Raw genomic sequence first — 17,201 nt, 5'->3', positions numbered from 1 at the left:
GGTTTTTATGGACGTTTCCGGTTTTTTGATATACATATCCCCATTCGTCGTTTTTCACTAAGCGCATTTCAAAAATTTTCAAAACAAATTCAGAACATTATCTCCTACATCGTTTATTCTTACCTCACATGAATTTTCATCTCGTGTGAACAAGACATCGGATTATGATAGTGAAATAAAATGAAATACAATTGACTTGATATTATTTTTTCAGTATGTTATACTATCGGTTTTTTTCAGTAGATAATGATTTCAACCACCCTCGTAAAAGTTTTTTATCACGTATTTGACACCAGTCGTTGGCTTCGAAATCGATCCTAACCGGTAAACTCAATTTCGTTCTACCATTAGGGACTTCAAAGTATTTTGACCTTAAAAGCTTTCAAATTCAATTAACCCCTGACCAAACTAGAGACAGGGTGTGGGTAATTGAATGAAACAATTTTTACAAGAACTCCGAAGCATCCATTAATGGTAGGTAAATAACTAGCTATGGAGGCGACATCCAGCTAGGATGAACAAATATTTAAGGAGTAAAATCCACAATGCTGAAAATTACTTTTCAACAAGACATCTGGTCCTAATGAAATGCTCTTCATCGTACTTAAAAAGTGTACAAATGAACTCGCACCAGTATTTTACAGACGTTTTAACCTATCTTACAAGGAAAGGGTTCTTCTTCTTGGAGCATTGCTCGGCGTTCAGCCAGTTGCCAAAAAAAGCAAGAAAAATCTTCCGCCATAAACAAATATATCCTTGAATATTTGGAAGGCTTCAGCATCTTGAGCAACCATCAATGTGGCTTTCGGAAACAGGCGACCTTCTATCGTATGTCACTCATATTTGGAATAACGCAATCGAGAAACATGGAGAATCAAGAGCTGTTGCGGTTGATATTTCTAAGGCTTTTTACCGTGTGTGGCATGAGGGCCTATTGTCCAAACTTTGATGCTATGGCTTGTTGGATCATTTTTGTGTATGACTCGTCAGCTTCCTGAGAAAACATTCATTGGAAGAAGCCGTAAATGGATATCTCTCGAATACTTTCACCATCAACGCTGGTTTTCCCAGGAATCCATATTGTCACCAACCCTTTTTTTATTGTGTATCAACGACTTACTGGAAAAACGAAGAATCCAAAATATTGGGAATGAAAGTTTTTGGCTTTCTACTACTCCATCTTGATACAAAAAAAAGAAGGATGAGGGAGTCTTCCAAAGAAAGGAAGGAAGTAACTCTATACATGGATGTGTAAGTAGGAGATTTGAGCCGGTTCTAAGCCTCCCCCCACCACTATGACGTATTAATTGCTTTTTTATTGGTTGTTGTTTGGTGAAGTCAATGTGATGTGACCTTGAAGGGTGTGGTGTATGGATCGTTCAGAAATTTTTTCCCGGTTCTAATCCTCCCCCCACCAATATGACGTGTTATTTGCTTCTTTTTGTTGTGCAGTGAAGTCAAGGCGTTGTGACCTTGAAGTGTCTGGTGCATGGATCGTTCAGATTTTTTTTTTCATATGAGATTTTCTGTGTGTATGTGTGTTTGTGTGTTAGAGAATGCACGGTACAGGGTTTCATCATGTGCTTGTTTGTCTATGTACAAACATACGTCTACATACTTCGAAGATCCTCCAAGTAATGAATGCTCCATCGGTGTGAGGGCACCAAGTTAGTAGTGGAGTGACGTCACAGCAATAACCGTTCAACGGCTAGAGAGCGACATGTTCACTCCACGACGTGTGGCAGAGTAATGCGTATTCATCGGTCTGCTCTCACCTCCCTCGATGTAGTGAAGGATGTGACGTAACGCCCCAGACTCGCCATCAATGGTGACACGCAGGCGGGCGAGGACTGTGCTAACGTCTGTCCTCTCCGAGAGCGCAACGACAATTGCTTGTTCGTATCGCTCTCGAAGCAGTGAATGATGTGACGTAACGCATCACCCTACCCTCGCTATTGATGGTGATACGCAGTCGGGCGAGGACTGTGCAAACGTCTGCCCTCTCTGAGAGCGCAACGACCACTGCTTGCTCGTGCCGGCAACTGTTATCGCATCAAATTGGGAGATGGGCTTGGCTGTGACGTCAGGCATCTCTAGTGGATGCATCGATGTGTCCTTACCTACCCTCACTCTCTACGGTGATGCGCAGGCGACGTGGATTGTGGTATTTAAGAAGCGGGCGAGTGTTGGTTATGTCAGTTTCCATCGAGTGAGTTAGTGAGAACATATCATAGAAAATGTATTCTTGTGAATGTGGTAAATCTTTTACCCGTAGTGACAACCTTCGTCGTCATCAGCTCCAAAGTTGCCAAGGAGGGCCATCAGTGAAACGAGTGAGATTAGATGACGCTGCAGCACCAATGTACACATGTAATTGTTGTAATGTGATGATTCCATTGACTCAAGTGAATTCTCACAATAGAACTCTACAACATAAGAATAATACATGTGTTCAATTCAGTGATGGTGTTCAAATTATAAAGAGCGCCTTCAAACGTCGGATTGCGACATACAGGGTGCAGAGTTCCATTGTTTCCACCGATTACATGTTATTCTTTAATGAAATCAGGCAGAAAGTTATAGAATTATTGGAATCGGCCATCAGGGTTCACAAAATCATCAAAGTGAATATGGAAGTATTTGGGAGTTATATTCTACAAACACAAGACCTGAAGGAAACCAAATCATTTAATTCACAGAATAGAACAGTTGATCAATCTACTGATTTGAATTCCTTATTTGATGGATTTCGAAATGGGATTATCGCTCAAACTACAGAATTCCAGGAACGTGATTCAGGTAAACATTTCTACCAAGTTTTAATTGGATGGATTAGTAATATTGTTCTGTATTTAAGGTTGGACTTGTGAAAAAATCATGTTTCTGGAGTTGAACATTAATAAATACAGCCCGCTCAGTGGATGTTCATATGTGAAGCTGCCTGAATGTATCGAGCGTAGGAAGGCCGTGGTTAATGTCCGTAATGAAGATCAGCATTGTTTTGCATGGGCTATCACTTCAGCACTACATCCTGCAATCGATAGAACATCAGAAGTTTCATCGTATCCACATTTCAGTACAGTCATAAATGTAACAGGTATGAATTTTCCGGTAAAGTTGAAAGATATTGTGAAATTTGAAGACAAGAATGATATTTCAGTTAATGTGTACGGTTTGGAAAGTAAATTCGAGAAGGGTAAAATAATGTATGAAATAATTGGACCATTACGTTACTCTCAGAGAAGACTTAGAAGACATGTCAATTTATTACTTATCACAGATGATTTCGGTAATAATCATTATTGTTGGATCAAAGATCTTTCAAGATTAGTTTCAAGCCAATTATCGGCTCATGAACATAAGAAATATTTTTGTGATGGCTGTTTATTATATTTTTCTAATGAACAATTACTATTACGTCATAAGATAAATGATTGTAATCACTTGAGTACTACAACACCATCAACCAATTTCAAAGTCAATAAATATGGGAAAACGGTACCTGAAAATATACTAACTTTTGAAAACTTTGAGAAACAAATGAAGGTACCATTTGTAGTGTATGCCGATTTTGAATCAGTACTGAAGCCGATTCAAACCACTAAACCAAATCCTGAATACTCGTATTCGATCAAGACATTCAAACATGAGCCTTATTCATTTGCTTATTTGATTAAATGTTCATACAATGATGATTTATCAAAATTTGTTTCGTATAGGGGTGTGGATGCAGCCCAGAAATTCGTTAGCAAAATCGAAGATGATTTGAAAAATATTTATGAAAATCATCTCAGGTTTCCTATTCCTATGGATGTACAAACTCCTGAGGAAGAGGAACAGTTTGCTTCTGCCACAAATTGTGGCATTTGTTCCAAACAATTCAATGATGGCGAAGTCAAAGTGAGGGATCATTGTCACCTCACAGGAAAAAAAAGGTCCCCTGCTGCTCATTCATCTTGTAATTTGAATTTTAAATTGCCAAATTTCATTCCTACAATTTTTCACAATCTCAGTGGATATGATTGTCATTTATTCATAAAGGAATTGTATAAAAACAAAGATAAAGTGGATGTCATCCCACAAACTAATGAGAAATATATATCTTTCACAAAACATCTCTTTACACACTCCTATACGGATAAAGATGGTAGGGTGAAGAAGAATTATTTGAAAATGAGATTCATTGATAGTTTCAGATTCATGCCTAGTTCTTTGGAGAATTTAGGTGCAAATTTAACATCTGATCAGTGTATCGAGATGCGCAAACATTTCCCACAAATTGAAAATTTCAATTTGATGAGAAAGAAAGGTGTATTTCCCTATAGTTTTGTTGATGACATCGAAAAACTGAATCATCCAAGACTTCCAACCAAAAATCAATTTTATGATAAACTCAATTGTGAACATATATCAGATAATGATTATGGGAGAGCTCAACTTGTTTGGAATTTATTCGAATGTCAGGATTTGGGTGAATACTCTGATTTATATTTAAAGTCAGATGTGTTACTATTATGTGACATTTTTGAAAACTTTAGAAATATATCTGTTGATAAATATAAATTGGATCCGGCACAATACTTCACTGCACCCGGATTATCGTGGGATGCCATGTTGAAATATACTAATATTGAATTGGAATTACTAACTGATATTGATATGGTTCACTTCTTTCAAAAAGGTATTCGTGGTGGAATAAGTCAATGTAGTGAAAGGAAACATAAAGCAAACAATACATTTTTACCGGATTATAATCCAAATGAACCATCTTCATTCATTTCATATTTGGATGCAACAAATCTATATGGTCACAGCATGTCGCAACCATTACCAACAGGTGAATTTTCATGGTTAGCACCTCATGAAATTCTCAATCTTGATATAATGAATGTGGATATTGATAGTCCTCATGGATATGTATTGGAAGTGGATATACATTATCCCCAAGAACTTCATGATAAACATTCCGATTTACCATTCTTAGTTGAACGTTTGATACCTCCATATGCAAAATCGAAAGTTCCCAAATTAATTCCAAATTTAAACGACAAAAGAAAATATATTGTTCACTATAGAAACTTACAGCAAGCTGTCAATCATGGTTTGATAGTGATGAACACACATAGAGTATTGAGGTTTAAGCAATCATGTTGGATGAAGCCTTATATAGATTTGAATACTGAAATGCGTAATAGGTCTAATAACAAATCTGAAAAAGATTTCTACAAACTAATGAATAATGCAGTCTATGGAAAAACAATGGAAAACGTAGACAATAGAATTGATGTTAGACTCATTACACATTGGGAAAATATAAAAAGAACTATAGGTGCTAGTTGTCTCATATCTCGACCAAATTTTAAAAATGCTCTATTTTTACAGAAAATTTTGTTGCCATTCAATTGGCTAGAGTAAAAGTTCATTATGATAAACCACTATATTTAGGATTTTCCATTCTAGAATTATCTAAAACAGTTATGTATGATTTTTTCTATGGATGTATCAAACAACAGTTTGGAGAAGATGCGTCCTTACTCTACACTGATACCGACTCCCTTATTCTCAAAGTAAATACAGACAATTTCTATGAATTTATCAAAAATAATATAAATAAGTTCGATACATCTAATTATAAAATAGGAAACCAATTCAATATTCCAGTGACAAAGTCAGTTCTGGGTAATTTCAAAGATGAATTCCCAAATGATCCAATAATCAGCTTTTACGGTACAGGTGCTAAAGCGTATTACGTGAAATCTGTTGATGGTGAACTGAAGAAGGCCAAAGGTGTGAAACGATCTGTTATAAAGAATGAATTGACATGTGAAGACTATGAAAAAATCATAGAAGAGGGAGGTATGATATTCAGGAAGATGAACTCGTTCAGAAGCGTATTGCATGATATTTACACTTAATTGAAAAATAAAGTCGCTTTATCGTATCATGACGACAAGAGATTCATCATTCCGAATACCACTCGAACTCTTCCATGGGGTCATAGTGATATAGAATTTTATCTAAATGATCCTAATGATAACATTCGTTGGGTGTCTGAAATCGTTCATTCTTTTTCTCAAGAGAGCGCCTTAGACCAACTAATCAATTTGTTGACTGTAGAGATGAATAATTGAATTATAATTCGAAGTATTATTGCTTATTCCTTCAAACCGGAACATTCTTATTTGTGATTATTTGTGATTATTGTATTATGTATTGTATATGTATCACTTCTACCAAGTTACTTAGATGAATAAAAAATGATAAAAATATTATTTGTTTCATTTCTATTTTCCTAACCAATTACTGTAAAGTATATAGCATAATGTAAATGAAAGAAATATCAGTTTGAAAAGAATCATCGTAGAGTGCACAATGTCTAAAACAATCGATAAGTTTGGTAGAAAAAGAAAATTGGGTGGTAATGTCATTCGAGGTCCTCCCGGGATTGGTTTTAAATTAACAAAAGATGGTCATTATGACATGCAAAGAAAAATATTGAAAAATATAAGCGAACCAATTGACAAGAGTGATTGTGTAACTGTATCATATCTTGAGGGGGAAATTAACGGAACAAAGGAGGTTATACTTCTAGCCCTACAAGCTGCAATACAATCCACAATAGGTAATATTGCTCGCGATGCCCGTCAAGCATTTGACGATAAAATTGCAGAGGCTCGGATAACTTTCACTCGTAAATTTGACAAACTTACAAATGATGTGGACATAAAAATGTCTGACATAACAGCGTCTACAAATAAAAAATTTGATGCTATGTCAAACATAACAGGGACTACAATGAAAAAGTATGATGTACTAGAAGAGAGAGTTGAAGTTTTGGAGAAAAGCCATAAAGTCAGGCTATCAGGTGAACTGGGATATCCAGGACTGGACATTGATCCAAATGTTAGAATAATAGAACCAAAACCAAAACCAACAGATGACATATTAATTGAACCAACATGGTGAATTTACTCCCGCGTTAGGTTAGATTAGATTAATACATACTGTAGGTTAGGGTCATACATACTCCCCTCCTCCCCCCGGGGTGGTGGCCCCATTACGCCCATTACGCCCAATTCGCTACGCTCCCGCGCCGGCGCGAGCGTAGCGAATTGGGGCGTAAGCCGCGCGGAGCGCGGCCCGCTTTCTTCCCACCATTGCTCACCCCGCCCACTTCCTACCATTTCTCGCCCCACCATATTCCAACCATTGCGCATGCACGCCCCCACCTCATTCCCTCCACTCCCAATGATGTTGATACCCCGAGGAGCACGTTCTTCTACATTCAGTACGACAACTCCAGTCATTCAGAGCAGTCCAGCCATACTCAACCAGAAGCAGTGTACTATACGACGAGGAGCTAAGTTTGAGTAAGTTAACAATGTACTTTAATTTTTTACATCTACTAACTTTGTATTATTTTACATTTTCAGAATGGCATCCAACACTCAGGAATTAAATAACGCTGTGGCATCCATCATGCCTATGACAGAGCAGGAGAAGGCATCCACTTCGCGAGTTAGGTGCAGATCTACCAGCCCTGACTTATTCGAGGAGGAGGAGGAAGTCAGGCCTGTAAAGAAGGTTTGCCAACGACCTGCAGCGAGGCTTGGTCCTATTTCTAAGTACCGAGCTACTTGCAATAGGACTAATCCTTATGCAGGTAGTTGGTCGACCGCTCCAAACAGCTCAAGGCCCTCCACACCACCCGCAGCAGTAGTGGAACAACCTAGGGCGCCTTCTCCGGAGGAGCCACCAGTCGTATTGTCCCCATCGGAGGAGGCTCCCATCGTATTCACTCCGTCGGTGGTGCCGCTTTCGCCGATGCTGGCAACACCGGTGACGAATCCTGAAGTGTTAGTGCCACAAGTGCGACAGCCTATCGGAGAGGTTAGTGAAATGTTGGACAGTTTTCTACAGAGATGTAAGGAAGCAGAACATGTTTCTCGAGCTAGTGAGGCCGCGTTGGTTAAAAGGAAGCGCGAAATGGCTGAAATTGTTAACCGACGGAGGGAAGTAGAAAAAGAAATAGCCGAACTAGATCGGAAGTATGCATCTCTGGAGAAAAAGTGTGAAGCAGATACCTCTTCGATAGAGACTTATAAAAAGTTAGTGACTTTTATAAAAACTTTCCCATAGATTAAGTGTAGGTGTAGTAAGATTAGTTTTAGGCTAGTTAGGAATATTTAATTAAGATAGTTTTAAGTTTATGTTTGTAATTTTAGGAAATAAAAATAAAATAAAAAAAAAAGAAGTGAAATTAAGGGTGTACATTGTTTTGGTTTGGTACACATTGAACAATGCGATGGTTGGAGCATTTTTCTTCACTTCGTCTTATTATTATTTCCTTTTTTTTTTATTTCAATTACAAGTTCTTCTATGCAAATACCTCACATCAATTTTTGTATTCTCTAATCTATTGTAAATAATCTCTTGGGAAGAAAATATGTTTCATAATGAAATCAATAAGTATATTTCATATAATTCATATAGTATTTTCAATTTTCTCTTTCATGAAATATAGCTCATGTCATTTTTGAAATTCATTCCCACTTAATCCCCTCTCCTCCCCACTCCTCCCCCACTCCCTTTCAAAAGTATAAAAGTAGGAATTATCTGTTGGAATATTCAGTTGATCAGCCACCTTCAACATGGAACCTGATTCAACTACTGAGCCGTACAGTGACCCAGCGCATCAACATCCTTACTGGGCTTCTATCCATGAAGGGTTCGTTACCTCCACGACGGCACCTCACTCGATGAATTATGATGACATAATTTATGATGATCGGATACAAGTGCTTCACGTTACTGGAACCGATCAAGCGGACCTGTCTGATGGGGATTATCCAGATCCCTATGATTGGCGGAATGATTACGAATGGGATACACAGTCCGGAAACACAGACGACGACGACAGCGATGACGATGATGACGGTGACGCTGACAATGAGTCCGATGATAGTCCTCCACCATCCCCTATCCTGATTGATGAAGTCCTGAATTCAGACGATGATATGTAATCGTTTCCTCGTTTCTCCCATCCTTTCTATTCCTTTCCTTTCCTTCCACGGAGTACACACTTTTTGGTTGGTGTACACGAGGCACTGCGAGGTTGGGGCAGTGTCTTTTTCCCTCTCCCTTATTAGTTTTTTTATAATAATCACTCAGAGTTTCTCATAATAATAATCACTTAGAATTTCAAGAAAATTGTCATTCTTATTGCTTTCGAATTTCAAACACTGAATTGTCCTACATTTACACTTCACCCCCTCCTTTTTTTTCAATATAAATAAAGCATCAATCCCAGTTCTATATCATTCTTCCACAATGTCGAGTGCTGATTCCACCACCGAACCGATGAGTGTACCAGAGTATTCTATGACGAGTACAGGCCCCATTCAGGTACATGGAATAGATTCAACGTTCGATCATTTCAGTACAAATTTTGCACAAATGCTGCAACGTATCTATGATCTACCTGATGATTTCCCGGCACGTATGGAAGAAGGTATGCAAGAGGAAGTAGAGGCAGAGTTAGAGATGGATGTCAATGAGTTAGACGATCTAGAGGATAACGAGCTAGATGATTATGCTAATGATGATGCCATTAGTATATCGTCTGATTCAGATGATTATGAGGATGACATCATCAGTATATCATCAGATACAGATGATGATACAATCATCATTGTTTCTGATGATGATGAGGAGCGTTAGTCCATACCATTGCATGGATTAATAAAAAAACAGCCCTTTTCAGGGCTATCATTATACTTTCAAACAGAAACAGGTTCATACCATTGTTAACATTATAGTCTCAAACAAAATGTATGTATGTAAAAGTATTCATCATTATATGCATACAATGATTGACAAAATGCCAACTTCAACTTTCATTTAAAGTAGTACTCATCATATGCATAGATATGACTATCAAATTCCAAATATTGACTTTTCAGTCAAAGTAGTAATTTATTTGTCATATAATGTATAGATATTCAAAGACTAACAAATTTCCAACTTAGACTTTTTATTAGTCAAAGTATTCATTTGTCATATAATCTATGAATACTAATACAACTAACTACTGTTTGTGTGAATAATGTAGCCCTGAAAAGGGCTGTTGTTTTTTTTTGACCAATAGGTCCAGGGTTATTCTGCCACAGGTTTCACATTATTGCATATTACGCAAGCTGATACTCTCGTGAAATTCGTAAGCGGTCTTTCACATGCCTCACACCAATATTGACCCATCTCCATCATAGAGACCGTATCGTGGATATTAACGTGTTGATACCAGCCACCGTTATTGTTCCTTATTGAATAAAATCGGAAACAGCACCAACATAACTTTTTTATGCTGCCATCAATCGTTTCGATCTGCACATGCGCATTCATCACGCAATATAAATCGGCAGGATCTTCTAAGGTATCGGTGATGTTGAGCATTCGGTGACTGATTCTCAAAGCGCTATCACCTTCAGATGAGTCTGCTACAACCCCTTCATCTTCACCTTCACCATCCACGACTAGCTCAACGACCATGTCTTCATCATCATCGCTCTCAGCCTCAATTTCAACTTCGTTGACTTCAAGGTCAATCTCCACTTCATCGACTCCAACACCTTCTTCAACTCCAACACCTTCTTCAAGTATCACTTCCTCTAGCGGAATGTTGACATCCTCATCATCTGTCTCTTCTATCCAATTATTTGTATCAATAGCAGATATTCTGTTTAATGCAGCAACTATTTTTTGAGTATTCATCTTAACGTTTTCTCACAGTTGCAGAGTGAATGAATGAACTCTAGGTTTGCAAGTCGACTTATATAGGTAGTGATGCGACTCCCACTTGACTCGTTTAGGGTGAAAGAGTAGGAGAAGTTATCCCACTATACTTTCACATGATGTTGATTTGTATAAATAGAGATCGTAGGTATAGGAGAGAGCATTCAGAGTTTCTGTAAGTCATCTCTTAATATTTCTAATCGAATTAGTAAAATGCCGTGTCCAAAAGAGTGGAATGAAAAACCAAAAGTGTGTGTCTACCCAATGATGATTGCAGGGGCTATTGTGTGCTACTTTTGTCAAATAAGTAGACCTAAGGATTCAATCAATCCATGTACTGGTATGTGTAGTGATTGCGTGTTGCGGATTCAACTATCGCCTCCTTCTCATCCACCGAAGCGAACAAAATCGGATTATCGTCAACAACAGTTACAGTGTCTGAAGTGTTCCGAACCTATAATATTTAACAATATAGGTATCTGTAGAAATATTTGTGGTACCTGTTGTGTTAGAAAATAATACAAATAAATTCAAAATATATATATATATATATATATATATATATATATATATATATATATATATATATATATATATATATATATATATATATATATTTTGAATTTATTTGTATTATTTTCTAACATTTAAAAATACATGCATGCAACACAAAGTTTTCCTCTTAAATGACAAAGATTGTTACATGCGTGAATAGTTTAGTGAGAGAGCGCATGTGCCAGTTGATGAAAGAGCGCATGCGCTGGTTTATTTTCTTCTATAAATGGTGAGGTCTCAGTAACATCATCACCTTTCCTATCCACATTCTATTGCTATCACATATCATTCCTCAGACCTTAATAATCATGAGCTCTATGCCGCTATTGATTGCTGAAGATGGTTCACCACTTGTTGATATCGATCAGACTAATTTTGAAAATATTCCAGTATCACATTTATCGAGTCAAGATTCGATAAATGATTTTGATATTAACGACTTCGTTAACTTTGCAGATGTGCCAGAACCAAATGAGCAAATTATTATTGAAAATCCGATCGTTTCGCAATTATCATCACTCAAACACTCTTCATCTACCCTTCCTCTTGGTGTTGATAAGAAATCTAGAACAATCAAGAGGAAGGTTACTAAGGCATCTTCATCGATTGTCACTGACTTTAAAGAAAAGAAAGAATCCAAAAGTGTTGTGCGACAGAAAAAACCCGCAACGAAAAGTGACAGATCGAAGAGGAAGCCAAAAGGTACTCCTAAAGAAATGAAGAGTGATTTGAAAGCTGAACCGCTATCTTCTTTCAGTCCCCTCCATCGGTTTGGGGAAATGAAAAGGAAAGCAAAATGCCGTCTTGTAAAGGCACAGATGACTATTGCTGAACTTGAAAAGAGTGAGCGAGCTATTAATGCTAATAATAAAACTCTTGATGCATTAGATGCCAAGATTGCATTAGCGAAGGTTGAATTGGCTAGAATGTCTAAAGATGCTGATGAACTCCATTCAAAAATTGGTAAAGATAAGCAATTCCATCAACGTTCGAGAATGCAAGCTCAGGCTGAGCTTGAGGAGTCGACTAAGCTTTATGAGACGGCATTATCAGTGAGAGATAATTGGCAAAAAGAGTTGGATACTGCATTTCAGAGTGACGGCGATTAGTTTTGGGAATGATAATGTGTTTTCAATATCGTGAGTTGAAAAATATAAGCGGGAATGGAGTATACAATTAATTTGGTTTGGTATACACAGAACATTGCGAATGGCTGGGGCAATGTTTACCGCTGCAATATTTTGCAATTCACATACTTATAATTGAAATGAAAACAATAATGAACTTTAATATTACTTTATTCATAAAAGTCACTATTAGATACATTCAAACCATATTTGATTCATCAATCCAAGAATTTTGTTCGCTAGGAAGACCTAACCACTTTACATATACTTTATTTTTTCTTCTCTTCAACACCTTCTCAATCAGATATACGTCAGGATTCTCGGTTCGTAATAACTCTTCTTCGTAAAAACATCCTCTAATCGGCTGTTCATTCATATCTTCAAGATTATAAGTCGTTGGGATGGTTTTATTAATTTTAACAATCTTGAATAGCTCCGTGGTAAAATTCGCAGTGTAAGACTTTTCAAAAATATTTTTGTATTTACTTATACGTACAATATCATTCAATTGGAATTTGGGTTTACTTTGTCTTCCTCCAATTCCATTGATACCCTTGAATTTCAATTTTGTTGTTGAATCAACATTGATGGGTGCCATACCTATTGTACGATGAACTTTATTATTATATCTACTAGTTATAATTGGAAGAATATCAAGCCATTTGTGGTGACCTCTCATCGAAAATTCCTTGTAGAGCCATGCCTTTATTGTACGAATCACTCTTTCTGCTATAGCTGCCTTCTTTGTGCTGAATGTTGAATAATGATTGATATTATATTCTCGCATGAGAGATGAGAAGCTTCTATTGAAAAATTCTTTCCCTTGATCGCTTTGTATATGTTTAGGGGAAAATTTGGCTTCCTTCAGTACATATTTCATTGCATTAGTTATTGTACTACCTGTTTTATCTTTAACTGGCACAGTCCATAGATATTTTGAGTAACAATCAATTACTACAAGTATATATCGGTATCCTTCATTACTTTTTGCATAAGGTTGTAGTTCAGCTAGATCTATTTGCCATAGATCTGCAAAACCTTTGATGGTAGTTATTCTTCTACGAAAATTACGTCTTGCAGGTCTATGTAATTCATTAACAAATTGTCGTTTGATATAACTTACTTCATTAGTCATTCTATTTCAATATGATCAAAGAGAAAAAAAGTGATAATGTTACTGCATTGAATGATGATGTGACAGTGATCATTACTTGTGGATATATATTAATATATTATACCTTCTTCACGTAATTCTTCAATTATTGAAATTATTTCATTATCATGTCCGGTATGTCCAGCTGACTTTGAAGCTACCAATAGTCGTAGGCGAGCAACTAACTCTTTCGGTGAATTCCAGTACACATAATTCGCAGGTTTAGAATTATATGTTTTCTCCATTTTCACTCGTTTGAGTGCTCCACCAATTTTACTTCTACTCCTTATTGGATATTGTCGTGAGTCTAATAGTGGTTTGATAACTTCACGAAATTTTTTAGAATTTGTATTTTTAAAACCATTCTTCAGATGATATTGTTTATATGGAGCATTCGTTATTTTCAATATTTTGGTATATACTTGACGAGTTTCTTCATTATCAACATCTTGTGGATTCTTCAAAAAGATCATATCATACAATTCTGGACTACCTGCGCATTCATATTTTTTCACTTTATTAGCATCCCAAAATGAAATGTTTTCATCTTTGAAATGTACCACTAGACTTCCCATTTTCAGCTTTTGTGTAATCGGATCCATACGTACACCAAATGTTCCATCATATGCTGGATTTCTAGATTTTACATTATTCCAATGTTCCATCAAAACATCTTCACCACTTTCATTCATAACAGGTGAGATGTCAGGATCCGAGGAATCGATGTGGGACGATGATGGTGTTTCGAATAGAGTTGTTCTCATATCGTCTTGAAGTGTGCTCGTGTCACTATTCACAGATGATACACCATCAAAAGATTGTTTTCTTCCTATTGGAGTACTCATGGGATAATTCGAAGTAGATTGAACAGATCCACGATTTGGTGATAACACTGCTGATTTAGAAGTAGTGTTTGATGATAAAACATTCAATGGTTTCATTATGGGCTCATACAATCTTTCAAGTGTCGTACGATTTTCAATATTATCATTCTTGATAGAGTTGAATTTCTGTCTGACAGCTTCTGTTGTCTCTACTAGTTGACGTTTCAAATTCATTTCATTGTTTTTATGTTCAGAATCGTTTTTTATATTCATAATGCCCTTTTTAAATTATAGCTCAATTCGTTGATGAAGTGACCTCTACAATATTCAGTGATCGAATAAGTTTCAAAAACAAGATCATGGGTATATAAAACTATCGAATCCTTTGCGATATCTACCTTCATCTATTTTTCTATCCTTATCAATTACTAGAAATGTATATTGATCCTCCCAGCATTTAACACACATCAATTGGAATTGTTTGAATGTTACATCGGGTGAAACATGATCTGAATAAATGTGATGTAAATTCGTCTCATCTTGTTTGAACATTATAATGAAATTGGTATTGTCACGCACTAACTGTTTGGGTACCCGTGAATATGTCTGTGCTAGATAAAAACAATCAACATCCTTATGACGTCCCATACAGAAATATGATCTAATAATATCTTGCTTTTCACATATCACATCATCGAAAATGAAAACAGAATTAGGCTTTGCGTCGGAGGGTTCCACTATTTCTGCATTATTGCTGAATGTATAAAAACCTAATCCTTTTATAGGTTCCAAAACACTTCGCAAGTACTGATATTTAGGTTGATTGAGTGATTTCGAATAGAGATACACATTTCTAAATCTCAATCCTTGTGGATGTGTTAATAGTGATATCATTGCATTCGTCTTTCCACAATTTGAAGGTCCTATAATGAGTCCTCGAACTGATGATGGAAGTAGTGGACCATGTCTGAATACTCTTTGTCCATTCAATCCACACCCAAATTTCTCATCTAGATTATCTACAGCAAACTTTTCTTTCTGTTTTACAATGCGCATCGTGCCGTGGTTGGAGACTATATAAATGTTATTAGCTTATTCATTTCAATGTGTACCATCAAACGATACGGACGTATTGAAAGTGATCGTAAAATTAAAAGAGGTTGTGGTTTTGTTAATGATTTAATAAACAAACTTCCTTTCGAATTACATCTACCCGGAGGATATCAATACTGTGGACCGGGTACAAAATTGAAACAACGTTTAGCTCGTAACGATCCTGGAATCAATAAATTAGATATTGAATGCAAAAAACACGATATTCAATATTCTGAGCATCCATCTGATCTTGCAGCAAGACATTTAGCCGACAAAGAACTTGAATACAGCGCTTGGGATAGGGTTAAATCGAAGGACGCGAGTATTGGGGAAAGAGCAGCTGCATTACTTGTCACCAACATTATGAAAGCGAAAAGACATATGGGCATGGGTTGTAGTACCAATAAGAAAAAATGTAAGAGGAAACAAATGAAAAAAAATAATATTAAAAAAGTTGCATTTGGTGCTGGGATAGTCCATAAAGTGCGAAATGTATTGAAGAAAGCTGGTGGGAATCAATTTGTGACGAATAATAGCAAAAAAGCTATCACTGTGGCATTGCAGGCGGCACGTAAATACCTTAAAGCTGCCGGTGGAAAGAAGAAAATCCGCACACCACGCATAATTCCTGTTCCCAAGATCGGTGGACTTTTACCATTGATACCAATTTTTGCTGGACTATCCGCACTAGGAAGTTTGGCGGGAGCCGCTGCTGGTATTACCAAGGCCGTGAATTCGGCAAAAGCCAGCAGAGCGGCTTTAATGGAAGCCAATCGTCACAATAAAACCATGGAGGCTGTAGCATTAGGCAAACGCGGAAGTGGAATATATCTTAAACCATACCGTAAAGGTTTAGGACTATATTTAAAACCATACAAAGCCACAAACAAAACAAAAAACTGATTGAACCCCTACCTCAGAGGCCTCTTACTGATCTCGATCTCAGTTATTATGCACAAAAAATGAAAATTCCACATTTTCGTGGTGTTTTTATGCGTGATAGATTACCATCTTCAGGTCCAAAACAAAACGAGACAGCTATTGTTAATTTAGATGGAATAAGTGGACCAGGAACACATTGGGTGGCATATAAAAAATGTGGGAAAGAAGTCACATATTTCGATAGTTTTGGAGATCTACCCCCACCATTGGAATTGACTCGATTCTTTCGAAAATGTTCGAATGTAAAAATCAAATATAACTATGATCGACAACAGAAATTTAATACAGTTCTCTGTGGTCACTTGTGCTTGCAGTTTCTCTCTAAATAATTTTCCAAATAAAAATGGATTCAACACCAAAACTGGATCGGGAGGCTATCAAGGGAATGGGGTTTTCACTTAGAATGTTTTCAAATTATGGTACCTTGAAAAAATGGATAAAGTGATGCTTGCAAATATGCCTAAGGAAGTGATACTTGCATGTGTTGCACATGAGATTGCATATGTTTGGGAAAAGTTGCCTAAGCATCTGCAAGATGACATCGATATAATGAAACATAGATATTGTTATGAGCACCACCACGATCAAAATTCAGATTCGGATGTTAATGATGGTCCTATACCTCGAAAATCTATGTGTTGTATCTGTAATATAGAGGATGTGAATATTGGTATCAATAAAAATGATACTTATTACAATGCAACACCTTCCAAA

The 17,201-nt window shown here is 36.7% G+C and overlaps 1 protein-coding gene across 1 annotated transcript; it reads left to right on the top strand.

Annotated features, from left to right (window-relative positions):
- Nucleotides 1-7,112: 7,112 nt before the first annotated feature.
- Nucleotides 7,113-8,172, top strand: LOC141482209 (uncharacterized). The gene is made up of 2 exons (XM_074175197.1): nt 7,113-7,370; nt 7,434-8,172. Exons 1-2 carry the CDS (start codon nt 7,216-7,218, stop codon nt 8,137-8,139), a joined length of 861 nt encoding a protein of 286 aa, XP_074031298.1. The 5' UTR covers nt 7,113-7,215; the 3' UTR covers nt 8,140-8,172.
- The last annotated feature ends 9,029 nt before the right edge of the window (nt 8,173-17,201 follow it).

The sequence above is a fragment of the Leptinotarsa decemlineata genome, unplaced genomic scaffold, assembly GCF_025532065.1.
Source record: "Leptinotarsa decemlineata unplaced genomic scaffold, Ldec_3_MD MMD2_tig00000882_RagTag_RagTag, whole genome shotgun sequence".
NCBI lineage: Eukaryota > Metazoa > Arthropoda > Insecta > Coleoptera > Chrysomelidae > Leptinotarsa > Leptinotarsa decemlineata.
Note: the sequence above shows the minus strand (reverse complement) of the source record. Positions and strands in the feature narration are given on the sequence as shown.

Bases quoted from the DNA above. Each gene is read 5' to 3' on its own strand.
- LOC141482209 (XM_074175197.1), top strand. From the start codon at position 7,216: ATGCACGCCCCCACCTCATTCCCTCCACTCCCAATGATGTTGATACCC. The intron at 7,371-7,433 runs GTAAGTTAACAA...TTACATTTTCAG, and splicing joins CGACGAGGAGCTAAGTTTGA to AATGGCATCCAACACTCAGG.